The following is a 22,516-nucleotide window of genomic DNA, read 5'->3' as shown; positions in this document are numbered from 1 at the left end:
AAATCCAAACTGTAAGTCCTCCAAGTAGGTCTTTAGATTGACCAATTTCTTTCAAATTGGACAGAAACAGAGAAAAAGATTTCAAAAATATGTATAATAATACGTATTTGGTGTTTGGTTAACTGCAAATGTTGTTGTTTTTTCTTGGCGCCTTGCAAATCTTGACTGGCAGCAACACATTGTTGTGTTGACTAGTGATATTAATTGCTTGTAAATGTTGTGCGGGATAACTTCATGAATATGTATGAAAATAAGAAATACTTTTGTTTTTGGACCCCATTGATGGTCTGAATGCTGTGCGTGTGCATGTCAGAGTGCTTTTTGGCCAAAGTGGGCTTGGCAGTGGCAGTGGCGGTGATCAGGGGCAGGTCGCAGGGCGTCGACCTCCGCCGGCACATCCAGGCTTTGTCGGCGAGGCTGAAGGAGAGCGAGCGGACGCGGAGGAGCGAAGCGGAGGAGCCGGGGCGGGAGGCGCCTGGGCGGGGGGCCTCGCTGGTCGCCACGACGACAGCAAGCGCAGGTACTCGCTAGCGGGTACACGTCGTGCTCGTCGCCAGCCTCATGGAACACGTCTGTCTGTCGGTCTGTCTGTCAGGTCATGCTGTCAGCACGGAGAGCGAGGGCACCGCAGGCCACCACACAGGCACGCCAAAACTCTCTCAGCTTCTTTGCCCCCGCCGCCGCCGCCGCCACCCGCTTCCTGAGGTAGAGGACCAAGCGGCCGCGCCACCCACCGACCACTCCGCCTCAGCACTTGATGACAATGATGAGCGTGACCGTGTCGTGTCTTCTTCCAGCCGCTTGACCTTTGCATGGCGGTGACGACGGGGGGGAGTCACACGGCAAAGTCCTTTCTGGTGGCTCGCATCCTGTCGGAGGTCAGCGTGCTGGCTGACAGACTGTGCCTCGCGATCCACGTAAGTACACGCGTACGCACAATAGAGGGAGGAGGTCTGTCTACGCACCGGCGCTTTCCAAATGCTAGCTTTTCTCGCTACACAAAAATGAAATTTCTCGCTAACCGGATGGTCATCTTTTTGTCCGTCCGGTATGTCGAAAATGTCCTCATCAGCTCAAGCTTTCAGAGATCTGGCGCAAAGGGACGCCTTTTTTTTTTTTTTTTCCCGGACTAAAATAGAAAGACAAAGCTCGAAAGGAGCACTTTGCCACGGCAGTTTGCATTTTGCCAACCGCCGAGGGTCCCGCAAAGCTTGGCGGGTCACCCACGTCAGCACCCGTCCGAGTCTGAGGCGAGCTCCGTGCCACGGTGGCTGGTGAGCAGAGCAAGCGGCTTGGCCTGGCTACCGGCGGCGCGGCTTAACACGCTGCGGGTGACTCCTAAGTCTGTAATCGTCGCCTCTGTGGCGGCAAATAAGCTGCTGACAAGTGGGGGGGGGGGGGGGGGTCTGCGGAGCCTCGCTAATTGCTAAGCTAAAGGCGACACGTGGGAACCGGTGTCAACCAGGGGTCAGCAACCAGCTAAGAGCTGCTTGGTCTAACCCTAACCCAAGGCCCAAATATATGACGTACTCCATTAGTAGTTGTCTCTAAAATCAAAGGTCTGGAAATAGCAATGGAATTTCTGCTCCCATTTTTTGGAGTGACTTGACAAAGCAAGCGCGAGTCCCTCCAATTTTCCAATGCGTGTCGTGTTTCCAGGAGAACGCCAGCGTGGACAAGATTCCCGTGGACGACTACGGCCACGCGCTGCGCCTGCTGCGGATGGCGGAGGAGCTGCTGCTGGGCGACCAGCGACCGGCGTCTTGGCCACAGGTGAATGCCGAGCAGACGGCCAGCGTGCGCCACTTAGAACGGCAAACGCTTGCGCTTTGCCGGGAATTTCCGCTCTTTGCCGTCACCGTGTGGAGGGTCGCCGCGTTGTTCGTGGCCGCAAACCTTTCGTCTTGCGCTCCCGAGCGTTTGTGACCATTGGAAAAAGCGGAACCACCTTGGTGGATGTCAGTCAGCATGAAAGTAGAATCATTTATTTTTATTACTAATATTCTGTCTAGTCAAAATCTGGCCGCCATGAAGACAAACTCCAAGTATAGCAGAGAAATAAAAAGAATTTGCCAACTCGTTCATCACATCAATTTGGAGGAAGTGTTTTTGCGTCCGTCCGTTGAGCTGTCCTGGCGCCCCTCCTTGCTCCTTCCTTCCTTCCATCCGTCCATTGAGCTGGCCCGGCGCCCCTCCTTGCTTGCTCAGCGGCGCAGTTCGGGGAAGAGCTCCAACACAGCCACGTCCAGCAGCACATAGGACATCTGAGCACAGCCAAAGAAGAGGACGTTGCCAGAGGACACGGCTCGGCCCTCGACCTGGCGCGACTGGATTCCGACCTGCTTGTTGAGGAGCGGCTGCTGGAGGCCCTCAAAGAGGAGCCGGACCCCCTCACGTTTGGCCTCCTCGCCGAGGCACCTCCCGAGGGAGTCTGACGCGACGTGGCACAAATGACAAAAGGGTTCCCTGTCGGTCGGCTGACTCCACTCACCGGGCAGATAGGCCGTCATCTCCTCAAAGGTCCTCCTGGCTCGCGCCGCCTTGGCCGGGCCGTCGCGCTCCTCCGCGCTTTCGGAGAAGATGGCATCTACGGCAGGGGAATACGTGAAGCTTTGTGTTTGACCACATCGCTGCGAGTTACTACGACCGCTCGACTCTTGAGCGTCGCATGCGGAGCTGAAGCTTCTCAACGCGTCCGCTGCATGTGGAGCCGTAGCTTCTCAACGCAGCTGTCGCCTCACCTCGTAGTTGGGTGATGAGCGAGACCAGGCGGTGCTCTTGCAGGATGGCGTCCATCTTGCCACGCATCCGCTGCTCTGCGTAGGCCTCCAAGGTGTTCTTGAGGACCATCCTGCTCGCCGACAGCAAATGATCCAGCCAGCACGGCATCCGGAACACCAATCGACCTGTAGTCAAAAAGCTCGACTCGGCTCGACTCGGCTCGGCCGTTTGCCGGCTCTGGACCGGAGCGCGGCGGCGGGCAACTTACCCACGTGCAGTAGGTAGTCGTACATGCCGTCCACGGCGAGCTCCGCCGAACGACGGCGGTTGCGCTGGCCCGCCTTCCCCGCCCGGGCTGCGGCGGGCTCCTTGCTGAAGATCTGCTTGTTGAGCTGCACGCAAAGACGGAGATGATGACACGGCCATGCCTGCCCGCCCGCACCACGTGCGACGTGGCACTCGCGGTCTGACCCGCTTGTTGGCGTCAGCGCTCGGGCTGAGGACGATCAGTTCCGGCCGGCCGGGTTTGGCTTTTGGAGACTCGCAGGAGTTGAAGAAGGACTGGATGAACGGCTCCAGGTTCTGACCTTTCTGCAAAGACACGGCTGTCGTGGGTGCGGGGGGGTGGGGTTGGGGGCGCCCGTCTTCCCCAATGACGCTCACTCACCTCCTTCATCAACTTCCCCGGGACGGACTTGAAAATCTTGCCTGTTGGGGATTTTTGGGCAAATGTTGCAGTCAGCTCAGCGGCGGCCGTTCCCGTCGCAGACAAAGGTTAGTGGCGGAAGTACCCAAGTTGACGTCGGGAAGTATCCTGTCCGTAAACTGAGAGCCCGTGCCGTGAGGAGACAGGAAGTCGGCCAGCAGCTGGCTGTTGCTGAGCTCCGGGCAGCGCAGCAGTTTCTGCACGCACGCACACAAATGTGCTTATGCTGCCGGGACGTGCACTACTATTCCTACTACTACTACTACTACTACTACTACCACCTGGAGGTAGTCCTCAAAGTCTTCCCTCTTGGAGGTGAGGAATTCGTGGTTCTTGGGTCCCAGGATGCGTTTGGGGGGCAGCTGCGCGTCAGCAAAGGTGCCTGCACGCACGGCACCGTCGGCGCTTGAAACTAAGGGCCACACTAAGCTGGCGGGCACGTATTACCGTGGAACTCTGTCAGCTTAGACTCCAGCACGTAAAACTCCAAGTATCTTCTGTAGATGGACCAACTCTCTGGATCGTGTCCGACTGCAAGAGGAGCCGCCGTGAAGAAATGGGATGTCCAAGCATTACGGAGGACGCAATGGAAACGGCCCGTGACTTTCTAACCTTTCTCACCTTCCTTTCTGTCGTTGCGCTCCACGTCGATACAGAAGACGGGAATCTTCTCTCTCTTGGCTTCATCCTCGTCAAAGTCCACGTAGGGAATGGTGACGGTCCAGGCCGACAGCTTCCTCAGACTGCCCGCACTGGCGGGGACGGCTGTGTCGTCCTCCTCCGCCTCCTCCTCCTCCACCACCGCCGTGGCCTCCTCCACCTGCGTTGCACACGGTCACCCAAGGGAGGCCACACACCCCCAGCGCCAAGCTTGGGAAAAATGCTCATTACCGCGTTGACGTCAGCCTCGGCGGTGGCGCCGGGCGGCAAGACGGCGCCCTCCATGGCGGTGCTTCTGAACACGCCTTTGATTTTACTGCCGATCCTGGCGATCCCAAAGGACTCGCCGCGCTTGGAGGCGTTCCTGGCCGCCGTGTAACCGTTGACTGATTAGTGATGAAAGAACCTGCGAGTTGGGGATTGTGAGACCGACCTGCTGACACGCGAGCTCCTGGCTGGCGACTCGGCTCCTTTCAGCAGGTGTCTGAAATACTGAGCGTGCACAATGAAGTTCACGTCAGGGTGCACGGGGACGCCGCTGCTGCCGCCGCTGCCGCCACCGCCGCCGCTGCCGCCGCCGCTGCCGCCGCCGCCGCCTTACCTCGTCGCTGTGGCAGAACATTGGCGTGAAGACGTTCTCCAGGAGCGATAAGACGTGCTCGTATGCTTCAAAGAGGCACCGCGTGGTCTGCAGCTTGACCACGGCGCCGTACGGACCGACAGCCACTGATGGCAGAAGACAAGATGGGAGGTCTCGCGCTGTGACCAATGACCACGGGGAGCCGTGCGCCTTATTTGGCAGCTGCTTCACCGTTCCTGATGTCGTCCACCGTGGCTCGGTCCAAGTTGATCTTGTCTACGCTCTCGTCCACGCAGTACGTCTGGTAGATGTGCACAACCTCGCTGTGCAGACGGCGCAGCTCCGAGTCGCACAGCTCCGGATTCAAGACCTTGGCGTTGAGCTCCTCTGGAGGAACACCACGTTGATGCCGTGCCGGGTGAAGTGAAGTGAGGTGAGCGAACGTGCGCACTCGCCAAACTCGCCCTTACCCACAGCCAGGCAGAACTGAAGGACGTGCACGGCGCCCTCCCGCTTTAGGAAGTTCATGAAGCGGAAGAGAAGGTCCTGCTGCTCTCGGATCTGTTTGAGCTCCAACTTGAGAACCTGCTTGAGAACACAGGCACTCACTCAGTGCGGCATTTTGGCCCACAGTAGGAGCTTGTCTCAAGTGCTGACCGAGGGCTTGTTGCCGCCGCGGTCGGTGTATTTGCGCAGGAAAGGAACACGAGCGGACGGCGCTTCGCTGGCGGCTTCAGGCTGGAGACAAACAGACAGGCTTACAGTCCACACCATCGACGGCTCAGACGCTAGCCGGACAGCGGACTGATCAAGGCTTCGTTCCGGGCTTTCCTTTGGCGACTGTCGACTCACCGGTGAGTCGTCAACCAACTTGAGCACCATTAAGTTGACCGTGTCCTAGGAAAGGAATCAAAGAGGTGGTTGGCGTCGAGAGACAGACGCCGAGAGCGGACTCACCGGGTCGGCCGTGAAGTCCATGGTGGGCAGCAGGACGGAACCTGACAAGACCTCCCGCAGCAGCAGTGCCAGCGACCTGCGCTCGGGAAGGGACAAAGGTCTTCAGAAGACGCTCTCTACGCATTCGGATCTTTCGGGGGCTAAAGCGCCGGCCGGCCAGCCGCTCGCTCGCTCGCTACCTGCACTCGCAGGCTTTTGGCGGCATCAAGTAGGGGAAGAGCATCTCGCTGAGCTTCCTGAGGTAGAGCAGCTCATCCTGGCGGCTGCGCACGGCCACGTGGAGGTCAGCGCCGTACTCCTCCAGAGCTGCCTGCTGCAGTGTCAGACCTTGATGGACTGACAAGAGCCACCCTGATTCAGCTGCCGCCGCCAGTTGACTTTCCTATCAAAGCTATGTATTCGAGCCAAATGCCACAAATGTGTTCCAGAGCACAAAAACAAACTTCTATTATTTAGTTTTATTTTTCCCCAGCGTTTTTCTTCTAACCTTAACCCACACACATTGGCGGCCGTCAAAGCCCGGTCCTAACTCGTACCCCACTCCTATGTCATCAAGGCCAGCGACGGCGTCTCACCTCGAGCGCGGGCTTTAGCCAGAACCTCCACGTGCTTGACGGCGGCTTTCATCACGTGGTCACCGAAGACAGCCGGGAGGTCTACCTGCGGACAGCGGGCACGTTCAACACCGAGCCGGCCGCTCCTTGGCGGCCGACGGAAGCCGACGACGCCACCTTCCGAGCTCTGCGGACCAACACCGACGCTAGGAAGCGGAAGCTCAAACGAAGCTCGTCCACGCACGCCTCGTCATCCGTGATGTCCCTGCGGCCCATGACGGAGCATGACCGGTGCGTCGTCGGCGGAAGGCAAAGAAGGCACGCCAAGGGACTTACCGGTACCAAGGATACACAAAGTTCTCCAGAACCAGCTCAAACACCTTCCCGCCACAAAAGGAACAAAGTGTGGTGATGAATGTGGAATTTGACGGCGAGCGAGCGAGCGCCTACCTCTGTGATGGCCGTGTCCACCTTGGAGTGAATCTCGAGGCCCACCCACGGCTGGTAGTTCTCCAGTAGCAACGTTGGGCTGGACACCGCAACGATAGTATAAAAATCAGCAGGTCGTGCGCGCAACTCTAAATTGGGATCTCAAAGTGGCAGAAAAGACTGAAAAAGCACAGCTCCCGGCGCTCAGAAGGGACGTTGACAGAAGCGCGCTTACGTGCGTAACTGTGCGTCCCGGATGACCGTCGGGATGTCAGGTCACGCGTCATCCTCGCACCAGTGTGATTGTCAACTGTTCCACTAAAGTGAACATGTGCTATATGCTTGCCAGGTGCCGCAAACCTACCGATGCCGCTTGCATTTCACCTTCCCGCACACGGCACAGCTGCGACCCAAAGGAAACAGCTCCGGTTCCTGACACTGGCACACACGCACGTGAGCGAGCGAGCGAACGTCATCCTCAACATCATCCTCCTCAACATCATCGTCCTCCGTACGAATGCACCTCACCTTGCGAGGCGCTTTGCTCGTGAACAAGACATCTGGGAGCAGTGACTCGGGTTCCAGAGCCCAATAGAAGGTAACCACACCCACTAAGAAAGACCACAATCCAATTAGGATGTGGAGGTACCTGCAAAATAGCATGGCGACAACTTCATTCAAAACAGTCAACCCTGGCATGTTCGTGTTAGCTAACTGAATTCGGCCTAAAACCAACTGTAAGCCGTAACTGGTGACTTAGAGAAAGGGAGGTTGGAAAGAAAAACAAGATGCGTGTTCAAGACTGGTACTTGAACAAATAAATAAGCAAGCGTTAAACAAGGATTATAATTTTAAAAATGTCTATTTATATTTCATATTTATTCATTCACAAATGTGATTTAAGGATTCAAAACGGAACCTAATGGAAACACGGTTTTAATAGGCCGTCCTGACACCCATTCGAAAAAAAAGAGAAAGATTTATGCATTTGAGGAAGACGGGAACGTGATGTGACGTCACTCGAGAATGCCGACCCAACGGCATACATCAGCTTTGTCATGGAATGTTTTGAAGATACGTTATTTATTTGATGTGAATGAAGAGCGATTGCTGGAGGTCAAGAAGTGTTGAACAACAAATGGTTGACCGAAATCGGCCATCTTTGTTGTTTCCGTTCGGTCGGAAGGGAACAACCCGAGTGGGATACTTTTCCGACTTCCCAGCTTCCTCGAATGCAGCATTGACCCTGAAGCACAACAGGTGACGTCTGATGACGTAGGACGCTGACCTGTGGAACAGGATTGTGGCGGCCAACAAGGCGGCGAGCAGGCAGCAGGCGAGCGGAAACTGACGAGCCCAAGTGAAGAACGCGTCCAGTCGTAGAGCTCGCCATAAAGCCGACAAAACAGCCATGTTGTCGCCCCTTGACAAGCAACGAACCTCAAGTACAAAGTTCCAAGCGAGCGCACCAACTCAAATAAGAGTGAGCACGAACAGCAAATGTTGGTTGAAAACGACACAAACGGAAACGTCCAGCCGGCTACGACTAAGGACTCTTACAAGCGATTAAAGGAGCGGCGTGTTTTGTCCTCCAAAACGAAGCATTCTTATCGTTAGCGCATCCTCGACCTGCTGAAAATGTTCCAAGTTTAGCGACTTCTTTGACGGATGGACGGACGGAATAGTTTCTGCCTCCACTTGGGTTGCCAAGTCGAATCCAATCATGCTAACGAAACATGTTGCTTAAGGTCAGCACTCACCCTAGAATCAGCTAAAGTTGTTTTGTCAAATCTCACTATTAATGACTCTTTTCCAATGTTTAACTTTTGCCTTCCATTTCCATGCAGGATATCGAGAACGGGCGGATTATACAAGTGCGGACATGGCAACCCGCACTCCACGTCGTCACTTCCCGTCGCTGTGACAAGTTCAACGACAAGGTAGGCTGGGACAGTTTTTCACTTGACATTATTATAAATAGTTGAAAATCTTGATTCGCAACAATGTGCTCTTTTCTGCGACTTGTTAAAAAGAAACCAAGAGTGACTTTGTTTGTTTTTTATTAGAAAAATTGGCAGGCCTTCGATTGTACAGTAAAAACTCCATTTGCAAAGACAGTTCTTATTTAGCTAAAAAACAAAACAGTGATTTTTATTTTTATTTTACCTGCACTTCTTGGCACTTTTCAAATGAAATTCCTCGGTATGCCACTCAAATGCAGATAAAGGCTGGTGATTGACATCCGATTGATGGCTTTAAAAATGGAGAGGCAAACAGTCAAAACAAATCCGGAGGCGATGGCTCATCATACGCAAAAGCAACGCGAGTCGGTCCTGAGAGCGAGCGAGCGCGCGCAAACGAAACCACAAGCTCCACTTGTCCATCGTATTCAGCGGCTTCTTCAGCCTGCAAGGCCGTGACGGAGCACTCGAGTGGGTCGGAAGAACAAATGAGCTGGAAGAGCACGTGAGGTAGCTTTCTACTCTGAGGACGTCAGTCACATATGTCACGGGATAGACCAATCGAGTAGTCTCAGCACTGGAGCAGTGAGTCAGTCACGTGACCTTACCACGGCGGGCGGCCTTCGGCGGTGGCGGCAGATCTGTCGTCACGGCGACGCATCAGGATCGGCCCAGACGCCTTGCCCCTGCTAGTCGTGACAAGAAGATGCAATTAGACAAGGAAAGGGCGCACGGCACGTAGCTCAAGCGGACAACAGGTCAGGCATGCAAACAAACGTGCAACATTGAAGCGGCGACCGCGTGGGATCGGATCGGACCGGACCAGACGTGACGATGAGCACCTGGGGGTGATTTGGTTGGACTGCATGCGAGGTGACACCGCTGGTACCATGGCTGGCGGGCGGGCGGGCAATTTGAACAGAGAATTTGGCTCAATTGGAGGAATTGGCAACACAACGGTTGGTTTTGCGCACGTGTGTGTGCACGTTTATTAAAGCAGACAACAGCAAAGAATACAAGCCAAAAGTGACGGCGGATTCTTCCTCTCCAATAACAAGCATTACTTTGTGACAGTACAAATTGTGTTTTCAGTTAAACATGGCAAGCAGAGGCTGTAAAAACAGACAAAGGCTAGAAGCTAAAAGGAAGCATTTAAAAAGGAAGGAGGGGGGGACACCAAACCGAGTGTGACTACTGTGGAATATTAAAATATGTACAAAAAGATCTCTTGCCAGACGTCACCAATTTGGAGCCAATGGGATCGATCGAGTCTCTAAGGAGGAGAAGAAAGCCAAAGAAAAGCCTAACTTAGTCTACTTCCACTGCTGCCCGAAAGAATCTTGATAAAATTCCTGGTTGTCAGATTGGTAGGCGGAATAGCTCGAGTGGTCGTCGCCTTGGAGCGGTTGCTGAGCGATGGGCTGGGAGCCCCAGTTGTGACTATTGGTCTGGCGCCGCTTGGAATCGGGTTGGTTGTACCCGTCGGCTTTGCGTTTCGCTCCTCCTACATTTGCACCGCGGACGCCCCGCGTACCACGTACCCCTCCTCGCCCTCGCGGCTGCGCGGAACCTCTGGCGCCGCGCCCTCCGTGCGCCGGTCCGGGTCCCGACCCGCCACGCTGAGAGAAGCTGCCTCGGCCTCGGGAAGGGCCAGCTTCGCCGCCGCGCCCTCGACCTGGAGAGGCTCCGCCCCTGGCACCCCTGCTACCGCCGCGGCCGCGGGCAGGTGCCTGGAACTCATCGTAGCCGTAGTAGGGGTCGTCATAGCCGCCGCCGCGGTACTTGTGGTAGTCGTAGTCGTAGCTGTAGTAGTCGTAGTAGTCCTCATAGCCGTAGTAGTCGGGCGTGTACGAGTAGCTGGCAACACCCCGTCTGCCGCCGCTGCCGCCACCTCTGCCCCTCCCTCTACCGGGAGGCGGCATGTGATGCGGGGGGGAATAATAGTAATAGTCGTCATACCTGAGGACAGACACGGTCGCTCCATCAAAAGAAAATCTACAATCACAATAGTACCGATTTGGAATCGTCCCTCCCTCAGCTCAATGAACAGCTTTTCCTCCTTTCTGATTGATCCACTCGCTAGGTATTCCGACAGCGCTACAGAGATGGGATCCAGTTACGACGGAGCTCCCAGTCCCGTTTTTCCACGTGACTCCGCGTTAGCAATCGTGACCTCTGAATCGGAGTTCACCGTGGCCGAGGGAGGGACAGCTCAGGTGCTTTTAGTGGCGAGAGCGTGCGCTTACATTTGTGTCTTGGCCGCCTGTCGCTGAGCTTTGCGTTCTTTCCTTTTCTGATCCGGCGGCTTGGCAAAGACTATTTCCACAGGCTCTCCTTCCAGCTCCTTGCCATTCATTTCAGCCAGCGCCTGAACACAGCACCAGTACGTACAAAGCGTGTGTGGCGTTTGCACGGCGGCGGCGGTGGCGGCGGCGGCAACGCACGTACCTTGACGGCACCGTCGCGCTCTTCAAAGTGAACAAAAGCGTAATCTTTGAGCTTCTTCACTCGATCCACTTTCCCAAACTGACTGAAGCTGCTCTCCAGGATCTCTTCGGTGACGCTGTTGGCCAGATTGCGCACAAACAACACTTTGACCTGCAACAAGACGGCGGGCGTCAGACGGCAAAGACGTTCCGTCAAAGAGCGGACGCAACGTCGGCTCCGCTACCTTGGCCATGACCTCGGGGTCCGGGTCCTCGATGGGGTCGGCCCACTCCACCGTCACCACGTTGTTCCAAACCTTTACCTTGCCGCTCATCAGGCGCCGCCGCGCCTGAGCGGCTGTTTTGTGGTCTTCGTACTCCAGGAAGCAGAAGCCTCTGTTCTTCTTCTTGTCGTCAGGCTGATGGTAGAGGATGACGTCACTGAGGCCCTCTGGAGGAACGGAACAGAACAGCCAGGACACGGCCGCGTGATTGGCCGGACGACGAGACGCGGATCAGCACGCCGAGGACGACCGACCTGTGACCTTGGAGAACTCCTCTTCGATTTGCTCCTTGGTTTTGCTTTTGGGGATGGAGCCCACGAACAGACGGTTGTTGGCCACCGATATGCACACGCCGATGTGCTTGCCCGGTCGGATCTCGCAATTGTTGCACTGCAGAAGATCAAAGGAAGGAGCCGTTGAGCCACCAAAGGGAAGAAGCGCATCCCATTCACGGTTCAAACTTTCCCGGCACCGTTCTCCCATTGCAATTCCAGCTTGAGCGCAGTCCGCTCACCAGCCTGACGGCTTCCTGCGCAGCCTCCTTGGTGCAGAAGGTGACAAAGGCGTATCCTCTGTTCAAGCCGCTCAGAGGGTCCATCATGAGGCGGAGGTCCCAAATAGGCCCCGCCTCCTCAAAGTGAGGAACCAGCTCATCTTCAAACAGGTCGCGGGGGATCTTGCCCACAAATATCTGCAACGGCAAGACACGGCGCATCCGTCTCTCAAGTCAGCACACTTCCGAGCGAGCCGCAAATGGAGCGCTTGGGGCGGGCGCACCTCCGTTCCCACGGTGGGTTGAAGCCCCGTGTACACCGACTCGGGCGGCGGTCCGCCATACTTCCGCTGGCCAGTTGTTACATCCAGAGTGTAGTGGGTTCTGGCCAAGAGCTCTTTGATTTTGGCCTCGTCAGGTCCTTTGGTGGCATCGGTGACCTTGGCCCCTTGCTTCTCACGCTGCCTGTACGTCTTCATCACTCCGCACAGATAGGCACTTTTGTTCTGGACACGAGAAAAGCATTGCAGGCTGGCGCCGTCCCCATTGTCCCGCTTCAAAGGCATACCTGAACGTGAGACAGGTCGCTCTCTTTAAACTGGAGCAGGACCTGCAGGGCTCCCTCCTCGTTGAACTCCTTCAGAGCTTCGATGGCTCTTTCGTCCAGGTCGCTGTGTGCCACCAGACCTGAAGGAGGACAATAAGGACGACCCGCCCTGAAGCTTCTCTCACTGGACCAACGTGGCCAGCGGCTGCTGTCTTTTGCACGTGTGCGTGTGTCTCGGAGTTCCTTCACCTGCGATGTAGAGCTCGTCCAACTTCTCAGCCACTTTCTGAGGCAAGTCGGCATCCAGTAAGGCCTGGAAGTGTTCCGAGCGGGAGGCGGCTGCCGTCGTCGTGTCCATCGGTTCCTCCGTCCCGTTCCCGTTGACGTGATCGGTGGCCATTCCCGGATACCTGCGACGTTACAAAAGTCAACTATGCTCTCAATGATATCCATTTTGCCTGTCAGAAAGTTGCATCCAAATAAGTATTCAGGCCTGCTCCCAAACGGATCAAGATGTTATTGGAAGCGAGAGCAAAATTGCGCATCGAATTTCTGGACACTGGAGAGAGTTCCTTCAAGACGGTGGCCAGAAACTGCTAGACGCTGGCGTCAGGTCTAACGTTCATATTTCTTGCAGGAAAATAAAGCGGCCCAAGAGGCAGCGCAACCGGAGGCTCGCCTGTTCCATTACCGGGCGAGACACTCGAGCTACCTTTCCCTCGGCGTCGCTCGCTCTGGGTGCCTTGTTTGGCTGCGGTCGTCGGATGGCGGGCACTGGCGGCCTCCCTGGGCTTGGCCTAAAGGTACGTGACCTTGATGCTTGATTTACATTGGCTCTCATCTGCTGCACAGGGGCAGCGAGTCAAGCTCATGAAATGGTTCAAAAGTATTCTGAAAGAAGGGCCCGATAGGGCAGAATTAAATTGTCCAGGCTTCTCGGCCAATTGGTGGTTTTAAGCAATCTCGCTTCCTTTTCTCTATCGAGCCATAAGCATGCACAGAATGGAATCACAATTGGAGGCTCAACAACCCTAAGTAGCAGTACTGCAGTTGAGCACTTGGCCTACAGCACAAATATGGATCATGGCCATAAGAGTGTCTATGACAAACCCAAAATATACATGAGCTTAAAAAAGTTGAGATGGAAGGAGAAGCGATCCCAGGACCTCTTGTTTGGAAGAGCATTGCTCTCGCTACTGACCCAAACAAGCACCTGCCTGACAGGTGCTGCTGATAAACACATGGTCGGCCACCTCGGCTGACATAGCTAACGCAGAGACGTGCAAAGTTCTGCACAAACTGAGGCTTCGTTATGTGTTGCGGTAAGTTGAATGAACCAGTGACATCTTCAACAAAAACAGAGACCCCCCCCCGGTTTGGTCACTGTTTTCGTATCCATGTACCAGCCGAATCGGGGCTTCGTTTGCCCCCCCCCCCCTTTTTTTTTTTTTTTTACTCTGGGCAAGCTGGTCCAGGATCGGCGGCCGGGCCGAGTGGATTTGTGGGTTTCCTTCCTATTTTTAGCACAAAGGTCAGAGCTCACTAAATTGCTGTGGAATCCTCTAACGAAGGCCAAGGCCGACACCGTCTCTGGTTGCATTTTATTTCTGTATCGTCTTTATTCTTTAAAAGCCAACGTGTGATGGATAACATTGTAAATCAACTCGCTTTTTCACAGTTTCATCTGCTAGCCAACGTGCCTCTTCGCAAAGGCTTAGGAACGCTCGCTTGACGTTCATTCAAACTCATTTCTCACGGTCGCCCGCCAGCCCGCCCGCCCGCCAGCCGATACCAAAGTGTTGCTGGCCCACGTGATGTGAGCGCGTTTAGGAATCAGACCCGGGAAGCGAGAGGGAGGGCGGCCGGGAGGGCAACCGGGTGGGCTGAGCTCGTCCTCAAAATGCCGGCTAGCAACGCACGACATACGCTAACGCGTACGTATCCGATATAGGTGTGCATCAAGACTGCTTCCCGCGCGCCGCACTGGCCGAGTTGAATAGAAAAGAAGACGAACCAGAGTCGTATGACACGATGCGGATCCACCGGAAGGAGCGCGTTTGACGAAAAGTCGGCCGAAATTGTCAAGAAGTTTGTTTGGTGCCGACGCTCAGCTTCTTTCTCCTTCGGACCCCCCCCCGAATAAAAAAATGGCGCCGCCGCAGGCCTCAACGTACGGGGTCCTCGCGAGTGTTTTCCACGGGCTGCTCGCTCACTATTGTTACTCTTTCCGGTTCTCCTGGTCCTCTATTACGAGCTTATCACACCTTCTCCGCAGTTCCTCCACCATTTAACGTATATTTGACGCCTTTACCGGTTGTCAGTGTTTGGGGTTGGTTCGTTTATCCGTTGTCTTTTTTGGGTTGTTGTTTTTTCAGAATTGTGCACTTTGACGCTAAAATGAAACGCCAAGCGCTTTGAACACGTTTTGCTTTAAGTCTGGTAAAAGCTAGCACCGTGCTGTTAAAATATGCATCCAAACAGAGGGGAAAAGTCATTTGTTTGAGTCCATGAAGAAAAAAACATACGTCAAAAAGGAAGTATTTCCAGAAGGTGGCGGTAATGCGCCAGTGAGCTTTTTTCTTGGATGAGAAGAAATAATTGTGCGTCACGCGAGATGGAGTTGCTCGCTTTGCTATTGGCTGTGCGCGAAATTCAAACGCAGAGGAAGTCGTCAGTGAGTGTTCATTCGACCAACAGCTGGGAGGAACTGAAGTCAATAGACTAATATAGCTTTTCTTTACGTTTTATTTGTTAGTTATAGCTCGCCTAAACGAAATGGATGTGGCCTCTTGTTTAAAGTAAGTCGAGTGATCTGCGAGCGAGCCAGACTGTCGCACCGTCCGCCTTTCAGTTGACGTGTTGTCGTCCAACCAGGACTCGTTTGTGCTTGGTTACTGCTGTTATGTGTCGTTTTTGTTCTCTTGGCGTTTGCCTTGTTATGACTGTAAAAAGCGACGTTACGCTTTTCGTCTTCTGGTTGGGAAGGGCGTCCGTTGTTGGGATTCTCGATGGCCCAAATTCTTCTTGCCTTTTGCTTCACCCTGGTCGACTCATCTCGACCCGATGGCAGTGCAAATACGGGTTAGACATAAGCAACTGCCAAAGCTGTTTTTTTAGAACCTATTCAGGAAGAAGTAGAAAGGTGCAACGCCGCATGACTGAAGCACGGGCGACTTTTACGTGGGCCAACTGTCCGCATCTGTCCGTACGTCTTTGTCCTGCATTATGACTAACCGACGTGTCTTTTGACCAGAGCGTTTGAAAGCAGTTTCGGCTCGTACATGGGAGATGACCCCCTGGACGCGTGGCTCAAGTGAGTCTCCTCGGCGCTTTAGTGCAGCGTCACAGCAGCCATCAGTACCTTCTTTCCCCCCCCCCCCCATCTGTGCACTTGGCAGGTTTGTGGAGTACTTGGACCAAAGCGGCAGCGGTGAAACGGCGATGGTGCTCAAAAGGCTGGTGCAGAACTTTCTCGGAGTGGAGCGATATGCCGACGACGCCCGCTTTGTCAACATGTGCATCAGATGTGTAAGGGGGTCTTTGGTGTGCGTGCGTGCATGCGAGACAGGACAGGGTTCTGGTCAAGGCATCCTATCCTCATTTGTATGACTCTTAAAGACTGCGGGTGGTCTGAGTCCGCAGATCTGACTCACTTCACTCCATCGCTACTCTGTAGCGCATGCCGACTAGAAAATGCTCTGACGGAAGTTTGTCGTTTGCAGGCCACCTACTTCTCGGAGCCCATTGCCCTGTTCCAGCACATCTTCAACAAGGGCGTGGGCACGCAGACGGCAGCGCTTTACGTGGCCTGGGCTCAGCAATTTGAGCACCAAGCAATGATGGAGAAAGCAGACGTCGTTTACCTCAAAGCTCTGGAGAACCGAGCCCAGCCCGTCGAAAGCCTCATGCGAGAGTACAGGTGAGAGCCGGGCCGGGCCGGGCGCTGGCGATGGTGCCCATCCAGAGACCGACGGCTGCGACTGTGATCCTCAGGCAGTTTCAGGCTCGAATCAGAAGCCGGGCAGAGGTGTCGGGAGGTGAGTGGTCCGAGGTGCTTTTGTCCCACCGGGGCGACACTCGCTCACGTGTTGCCGCCCGGATGTGATGCAGGAGTTGCCGAGTCGTCGCCAGACAGCGCGCCCGCTGCTTCCACCCAGGTGCTTGGCCATCATCTCAACACCGTCAATGTACTTCACGAATATTTGTGACGCCGGCGACCGCGGTCTTTGGATGAGATGTGGCCCCAACTCAACCTCCTTCTGCTCCTTCTCAGTTAGCTGCCGCCGCCGCTGCTGCCGAGCTCCCATCCAGTGGCGTCTGCACGTAAGTAATTGCCCAACAGTCACAGTGGGGCGAGATTCCACTCAGCAGGGGATCACCCCAAAGGTCTGTGGGGAGGGACCGCTTTGATGCAGCATCCCTGGAAATTGGTTGGGCCATTTGAGCCTTGACATTTGATTGGATTATGTTTGCCCCTGGAATCCAAGCGCTAGCTCAAGGCAGCCTAATAAAGGACCAAACCCGCTACGTGCTCGACTCTGCCCCGCAGACTTTGGAGCGGTCCTGGCCGTGAACCCGAATACGCCGACGGGGAGTTTGTGTCCATGTACTCCAAGGATGCGCTGGCGGCGCAAGGATCTGAGCTCTGCTTCGAGGAAGTGCGAACGCGGGCGTACTGGCGGAAGCGGGAGGCCGAGGAGCACCTGAGACCAAAGCGCAGAGCGGGGGGGTCACCGAGGTCGCCCCCGTGTCCTATTGCACCACGTGAAGCGGAGCGCTCGCTGGCGGCGGCCTCCTCGTCCCCCGCCGATGGGACGCCAAAGGTGAGACGTAGCGACGGCGAGCGAGGAGGAAGCCAGCTGACTTGCGGCCGGCTGACTCGCTTCTGCATCTCCCCTCCCCCTCCATGTTGCCCTATTTGAGATAGCCCTGCTCTCGCTCCACCTCCGTAGCGTGCGGGTGGGAGTGGAGCGCGTCAACTCTGCTTTTGCTTCCCCAGACATCTGCCACGGGAAATCCCTCGGCCCGCCAGCCCCCCGACAGCGACTTTGAAGAGTCACCCGCGGCCCGCCGAGACCCGAGTCGGAGCCCCGTCTGGCGTGCGCCTGGCTCGGCCTTCCGGGGGAGCGCTTGCCACGACGCGCCCAACTTGCCGCCTTCGCCCACTGTCAACACCCGCGAGGCCTTGGGTGAGCAAACATTTGGAGTCGCCGGCGAGTTTGGGAAAGAAGCGTAGAGCCGTTTGACAGTGCCTTTTCCCTTTTTTAAAAATGACGCCTTCCGAGGTCGGATTAGACCATTTGGTCGGGGAACGCCGACTCGAGGTAGGAGCGTGACTGCAAAGAAGCACGCTCGTATCGCGGGGCTGGCTTTGGTCCACAAAGGGTCGCCTGGCGTCAACAATGGCACTTTTGCGTTGCAGACGTGATCATGGGAATGTTCCGGGACCCCACGCTGACCGAGGATCTCTCGGGCAACACGTCGGACGATGCCGTCGGTAAGGAAGACTTCCAGCAGCAGCTGAAATTGAAAGGCAGCCAAACGGCCGTTGCTGTCGTTCCAACTCACCCGAATGCCGTGTTTGCTTTTTTTGTGGGACATTCACTGAATGGATGAATTCTTTTTGTGCTGCCACTCCATTTCCATTTTTATTTCTAAATCCCCGCCCATTTCTTGGCCTGCCTGCCAGCCACGCTTTTCCAAAATGGCGAAACACGGACGGACGGCATGTTGTGGGCAAACTTGAAATGCCTCTCTTGAAAAAGGTGTCAGATGACGCTGAATTGTCTCGTTGTGCTGCCTTTTTCTGCTCGGCAGGCTCCGCCCCGCCGAGCAATTGGGCCCCCGCCGCCGCCGAGCCGTTGTTCATCTACCAGGATGACGTCAGGTCAGTCGGCAGACAGACGGTCGACAGAATGTTGCGCCGCGCTCTCGTGCCGCGACGTGCCCGCTTTCTCGCTCTTGTCTTGCAAGTCAAACTTGAACTGTTTGGCCATGTCTGCTTTTTTGTTTCTGGCTGGTTTCGATCTCGAGATGTGCGGCCCTCGCGGCCGAGCCCGCTTTTTGCTTCCGTCTCCTTGCGACGGTTAGCAACCGGGCCGCTGAAAATGGCGTTTATCTTTTGTCGCTCGCTGCGCAGTGCCACCGCGTCCCACGCAACGCCGGGCAAGAGCAAAGCCACGCGAGGCCGAGGCTTGTCGGAGAAGGCGCCGGCCGTCGTAAGTTGAAAGCGCGGCCGTACGCAGGGGGTGGGGGCTTTTTGTCTGGCTGTCGGGCCCACGCCTTTGCCGCTCTCCAGGAAGCCCACGCGGAGGCTGCGGGGCGGGACCAGACGGCCGAGGGGATGAGCTGTTGGGACGAGGACCGGCTGGCGGCGTGTCCCAACAACACGGCCGACTTTGCCCTGGCGGCGCGCTGCGTGTCCACGCCCTTTGTGCGCCGAGGGATCGGCGACGCAGGTAAGGCTGACGGCGGTGTCATTTCCGCTGAGGGGTGAACAATGGCCAGTGCTAGCAAAGCATTGCCTTCTCGTCAGGGTTCGTTCAAGAGGCAGACGTTGAAAATTCCCTCGCCGTGCAAAAAAACAGCCTGCTCCAAAGTCAAGAAGGTGCATTTGCCACCGTCCCCACTGACTGAGGTGGAGCCTCGTCCATCCAATGAGTTTATTTTCCCTGTCGTGTTTGCAGCGGACGTGACGTGCGCTGGCATCGCGGCCGACCAAAATCCTTTCCTCAGACGGTGTCACAAGCTCAGGTGAGTGAGCACTTGCTTCCATGACACTTGCTGAATGTTTGCGTGCGCAAATGGCCCCTTTTCACATTTTGTCCCACACAGTCCCATCATGGAGCAGAGTCCGCCTGACGTCACGAGCGAGGGGCTGGCCGCCCACCGGCCGAGCGCCTTGTCTGTTACCTCGCCGGCCGTGCAAATCTCGCAGGACTCTGTAGCCGCCGTCGAGCTGTTTACCATCCCGGAGGATTTGCCGCCCGTTGCCCCGCAGGAACTCTGCAAAAGCATCTCTGCGGTGATTGCGAGTCCTGAAAAAGAGTCTTGTCAGCCCTCACCGCCGGGCCGCCGGTGGAAGACGCAAGCGCTCCTGTCGACGGCACCTGCCCGACAAGGCGTGGCCAGTCCTGACGGCGATCTCCGCGGCGGCGATCTCCGCGGCGGCGATCTCCGCGGCGGCGATCTCCGCGACGGCGATCTCCGCGACGGCGCTCGCCCGCCGTCCGATCCCTGGAGCGCCGAGCTAATCTCGGATTTGCTGTCGAGGATGAGCCCGCCGCTCGCCTTGCATCCGCAGTTGGTCAACTGGCAGCGCGGGCTCCCCGACATCGGCGTCAAGAAGACCATCAGCATGGGTAACGACGACGACGACGACAACTGTGACAGCCTCGCTTAGCGTAGCCGCGCTAACGCGGAGATGCTCACTGCCACAGGAACGGCGTCTCTGCGAGTGGACCGCGTCCTCGGCCAAGGAGCCTTTGCTACCGTTTACCTGGCCACTGACCCCGCCACCTCAGACAAGATGGTGCTGAAGGTAAGAGACGGCCCGGCCCGGCCCGCCCTAGAGCAGGAAGACCGGCGCGTTGTGCAACACGCACGCCCCGAGCGTCCCACTTCCGGTTTGCTGTGGCCATTTCTTGCCTCTCTCCCAAGCTGGTCGAGCGGGCGGCGCAGGCGGAGGCTTCTGGATTGAAGCACAGTTCTTGATTGAAGCACATGCGTGTTGTGTTGCACAGGTGCAGAAACCCTCCAATCCATGGGAGTTTTACATCCACACGCAGCTCGACCGGCGTCTGTCACCGTCCGTGCGTCATTTGTTCAGCCGCGTGCGCTCGGCTCACATCTTCACTGACGGCAGCGTGCTGGTGGGTGAGCTGCACGCCTACGGCACCCTGCTGGTACGTCTGCTGCGACCCACTCTCACTCACGGGAGCACGCGTGACGGATGGACGGACGGTCCGCTCCCTTGACTTGGGAATCGTTCCGGTTGCGAGTCGGCCGTGCAAGTTTTGGAGGCTTTTCGGCTGTTTGAGAAAGGAGTGATTTGAGTTCAACTCAAGCTCAGTGGCCTTGTGGTACAAACGTCCGCCCTGAGACTGGGAGGTTCGTGGGTTCGATCCCCGGCATACCAAAAGACTATAAAATGGAACCCGATGCCTCCCTGCTTGATACTCAGCATTAAGGGTTGGATTGGGGATGCTGTGAGGAGCTGCGCCCCACAGTCATTACTAGCAATGTACGGCTTCTACTACGGAAGCTCGTCTGAGGACGACCAAACTTAAGTCAAGGGAGCGCCGCCGCTGCGTGCGTCGATTGCGTGGTCCTCAACGAGCAGTCCGCCGCATTTGAACGTCTTCCCGTCAGAACGCGGCCAATCTTTACAAAAGCCTGGGCGACAGAGTGATGCCCCAGCCGCTCGTCATCCACTTCGCCATTTGCATCCTGCGGATGCTGGAAGAACTGCACGCCGCCCGCATCATCCACGCCGATGTCAAGCCCGACAACTTCATGCTGGGGCAAAGGTTTGTACGAGCGGGCGCGCACCAGCGGGCGCCGCTTTACAACGGCACTACGCTGCGTCACGCAGGTTCGCGGCCGACGACGACTTTGAGCCGGACCGCCCGGAGCCGGGCCTGGTTCTCATCGACCTGGGCCAAAGCATCGACATGGACCTCTTCCCGCCGGGCGCTGCCTTCACTGCCAGCTGCTTGACGTCGGGCTTCCGGTGCACCGAGATGCTCAGCGGCGAGCCTTGGAACTACCAGGTGAGACCAGACGTGCCGCTCAAACCCCTCCCGAGCCTGTCATCAGCTGACGCCGACGAGTCTTCAGAGTTGTTGACAATTCCTGCCACTTTGACCTCGGTTCCAGCTGAAGAAACAAAACGTATTTAGGGAAGGGTTAGTTTCCACTTTTTTGTTAGTCGTAGTAATAAATGATCGTTGACCGTTGTTAGCGACGTCCCACAAAAATTAGGAAAGGCTCTATATGCAACATTGCCATATCAAAATCTCTGCCAGTAGCTGGTTGCAAGTGTGCTCCACGCGGAAAGCACAACAGCCCAGCGGGTGCCACTCGAAGCCACGCTGCTCGGGTGGTGTCGAGTTGACCGACCGTGTCTGTTGCAGACGGACCTGTTTGGCGCGGCGGGAACCATTCACGTGCTGCTGTTCGGAACGTACATGCAAGTGGTGCAAAATGACGGCGAGTGGCAGACCTGCGCTGCCTTCCGAAGGTATGTTTGCCGGCGGCGGCAGTGGCGGGCACGTGTGCAAATTGCTGCGTTTCGGGCTTACGCTCGCCACGGAGCGCAGCGTTGACAGACAGACAGACAGATAGATTGTTCTTTCCACTCACTGAACACATCCAGAAAGTGATGAACCCAACTACATTGAAAAGGCAAAAATAAGAATGCATGTTGAATGGGAGTAGGATTTTGCGGAGTGGCGCATTGTTGCTGTCGTCGCTGTCCTCAGGATGCCTCACAGCGACATGTGGCTGCACTTGTTCCGCACGCTGCTCAACGTTCCCGCCTGCCGTCCGGCCCTCGACGCGCTCGCCGACCTTCGGCGCCGTCTAAGCGCCGTCCTGCGCCACGACTACTGCCACAAGTTGGCGTCGCTCAAGCGCCGCCTGCTCGTCCTCCTGCTGCAGAGCTGCCAGGCCGCATCCCGCTCGTGAGTGACGCCGCTGGCGGTGAGTGACGCCGCTGGTGGTGAGTGACGCCGCTGGCGGTGAGGCACCAACTTCTGGGATGTGTTTATAAAGATAGAAAAGAGAAAATGCGCAGTCTCGTTCGTTTCTTTGTCCACTCTAAACCCTTAAGTGAGTTTGACCGCTAGTCGTCGAGCAGCCTAACAGCATGAGACGCAGGGACTGTCGCAGGGACGACGGACTGTCTGAAGCCCAGATTGAGATTGGATGAGTTCAAAACGTTTTCACATTTGGGGCTTCCAAATAATTGGGCTGAGAGACCCTGATTGAAGAATAGACACAGGCAGAACAAGAAAAGGCTCCTCCACTGGATCAACTTGATATTTGGAGAAAAGTTCATTCTTCAAAAGTTTATTCGTGAGTAACGTGGGACGAGGTCATTTTGGCGTTATTGTGAGTCATGGGTCGAGCGTGTCAGAACAATTGTCAAAGTTTAATGATGCAACTCAACTAATAAAAAGCGATTTGATTGGCAGAA

At 56.0% G+C, this 22,516-nt stretch overlaps 4 protein-coding genes across 17 annotated transcripts in view; 2 read left to right on the top strand and 2 right to left on the bottom strand.

The window, feature by feature from the left end:
* Positions 1-2,093, top strand: part of LOC148381245 (uncharacterized) — a 2,743-nt gene extending 650 nt beyond the window's left edge. Inside the window, exons 2-5 of the mRNA XM_088361964.1 lie at positions 314-520; positions 596-705; positions 798-917; positions 1,660-2,093. Of these exons, the coding sequence (XP_088218090.1) occupies positions 314-520; positions 596-705; positions 798-917; positions 1,660-1,926 (704 nt within the window). The 3' untranslated portion in view covers positions 1,927-2,093. The remainder of the gene's footprint in view (positions 1-313; positions 521-595; positions 706-797; positions 918-1,659) is intronic.
* Positions 1,960-8,505, bottom strand: LOC148381244 (sorting nexin-14-like). Of its 2 annotated transcripts, none has more exons than XM_088361842.1 (27): positions 7,896-8,505; positions 7,136-7,256; positions 6,972-7,045; positions 6,629-6,707; positions 6,515-6,558; positions 6,356-6,443; positions 6,200-6,284; positions 5,804-5,960; positions 5,625-5,700; positions 5,520-5,564; positions 5,325-5,405; positions 5,138-5,252; positions 4,899-5,054; positions 4,689-4,813; positions 4,521-4,579; positions 4,319-4,451; positions 4,040-4,247; positions 3,875-3,958; positions 3,709-3,809; positions 3,513-3,624; positions 3,389-3,429; positions 3,193-3,312; positions 2,990-3,113; positions 2,742-2,906; positions 2,492-2,587; positions 2,340-2,431; positions 1,960-2,264 (listed from the first exon to the last, which is right to left on the bottom strand). In XM_088361842.1, exons 1-27 carry the CDS (start codon positions 8,018-8,020, stop codon positions 2,205-2,207), a joined length of 2,766 nt encoding a protein of 921 aa, XP_088217968.1. In that variant the 5' UTR covers positions 8,021-8,505; the 3' UTR covers positions 1,960-2,204. The 2 variants fall into 2 exon arrangements, with proteins under 2 accessions (XP_088217968.1, XP_088217969.1); XM_088361843.1 differs by having other exon boundaries at positions 4,049-4,247; positions 7,896-8,504.
* Positions 7,041-22,516, top strand: bub1 (BUB1 mitotic checkpoint serine/threonine kinase). 12 transcript variants are annotated; one of them, XM_088361829.1, is made up of 24 exons: positions 7,041-7,205; positions 8,455-8,547; positions 12,956-13,121; positions 15,572-15,631; positions 15,717-15,846; positions 16,041-16,237; positions 16,312-16,355; positions 16,429-16,505; positions 16,592-16,641; positions 16,868-17,141; positions 17,318-17,507; positions 17,741-17,815; positions 18,136-18,205; positions 18,458-18,536; positions 18,617-18,776; positions 18,854-18,925; positions 19,005-19,071; positions 19,153-19,679; positions 19,758-19,858; positions 20,061-20,222; positions 20,689-20,846; positions 20,912-21,089; positions 21,453-21,559; positions 21,801-22,516. In XM_088361829.1, exons 4-24 carry the CDS (start codon positions 15,600-15,602, stop codon positions 22,003-22,005), a joined length of 2,955 nt encoding a protein of 984 aa, XP_088217955.1. In that variant the 5' UTR covers positions 7,041-7,205; positions 8,455-8,547; positions 12,956-13,121; positions 15,572-15,599; the 3' UTR covers positions 22,006-22,516. The 12 variants fall into 12 exon arrangements, with proteins under 12 accessions (XP_088217955.1, XP_088217954.1, XP_088217959.1 ...); XM_088361828.1 differs by lacking the exon at positions 7,041-7,205 and adding an exon at positions 7,886-8,355; XM_088361827.1 differs by lacking the exons at positions 7,041-7,205; positions 8,455-8,547; positions 12,956-13,121 and adding exons at positions 14,657-14,992; positions 15,074-15,116.
* On the bottom strand, positions 9,529-14,581 carry LOC148381243 (heterogeneous nuclear ribonucleoprotein Q-like). Of its 2 annotated transcripts, XM_088361887.1 has the most exons (10): positions 14,333-14,569; positions 12,568-12,728; positions 12,340-12,458; positions 12,056-12,277; positions 11,793-11,969; positions 11,533-11,668; positions 11,240-11,445; positions 11,017-11,166; positions 10,815-10,936; positions 9,529-10,527 (listed from the first exon to the last, which is right to left on the bottom strand). In XM_088361887.1, the coding sequence occupies exons 2-10, from the start codon at positions 12,716-12,718 to the stop codon at positions 9,882-9,884; spliced, it is 1,929 nt and encodes a 642-aa protein (XP_088218013.1). In that variant the 5' UTR covers positions 12,719-12,728; positions 14,333-14,569; the 3' UTR covers positions 9,529-9,881. The 2 variants fall into 2 exon arrangements, with proteins under 2 accessions (XP_088218013.1, XP_088218011.1); XM_088361885.1 differs by having other exon boundaries at positions 12,340-12,728; positions 14,333-14,581.

Source organism: Syngnathus floridae, chromosome 19, assembly GCF_059516105.1.
Source record: "Syngnathus floridae isolate MCC-2025c chromosome 19, RoL_Sflo_1.0, whole genome shotgun sequence".
NCBI classification, from domain to species: Eukaryota; Metazoa; Chordata; class Actinopteri; order Syngnathiformes; family Syngnathidae; genus Syngnathus; species Syngnathus floridae.
The sequence above is the reverse complement of the archived record's forward strand: the minus strand, read 5'-3'. Positions and strand labels throughout refer to the sequence as shown.

Bases quoted from the DNA above. Each gene is read 5' to 3' on its own strand.
- LOC148381244 (XM_088361842.1), bottom strand. From the start codon at position 8,020: ATGGCTGTTTTGTCGGCTTTATGGCGAGCTCTACGACTGGACGCGTTC. The intron at 5,055-5,137 runs GTAAGGGCGAGT...GTGTTCCTCCAG, and splicing joins TCAGTTCTGCCTGGCTGTGG to AGGAGCTCAACGCCAAGGTC. The intron at 4,580-4,688 runs GTAAGGCGGCGG...GTGCACGCTCAG, and splicing joins TGTTCTGCCACAGCGACGAG to TATTTCAGACACCTGCTGAA.
- LOC148381243 (XM_088361885.1), bottom strand. From the start codon at position 12,621: ATGCCGACTTGCCTCAGAAAGTGGCTGAGAAGTTGGACGAGCTCTACA. The intron at 11,446-11,532 runs GTCGGTCGTCCT...CCGTTCCTCCAG, and splicing joins GGAGTTCTCCAAGGTCACAG to AGGGCCTCAGTGACGTCATC. The intron at 10,528-10,814 runs GTAAGCGCACGC...GTCTGTCCTCAG, and splicing joins CAGGCGGCCAAGACACAAAT to GTATGACGACTATTACTATT.
- bub1 (XM_088361821.1), top strand. From the start codon at position 15,221: ATGTGTCGTTTTTGTTCTCTTGGCGTTTGCCTTGTTATGACTGTAAAA. The intron at 17,508-17,740 runs GTGAGCAAACAT...TTTGCGTTGCAG, and splicing joins CAACACCCGCGAGGCCTTGG to ACGTGATCATGGGAATGTTC. The intron at 18,537-18,616 runs GTAAGTTGAAAG...GCCGCTCTCCAG, and splicing joins CGGAGAAGGCGCCGGCCGTC to GAAGCCCACGCGGAGGCTGC.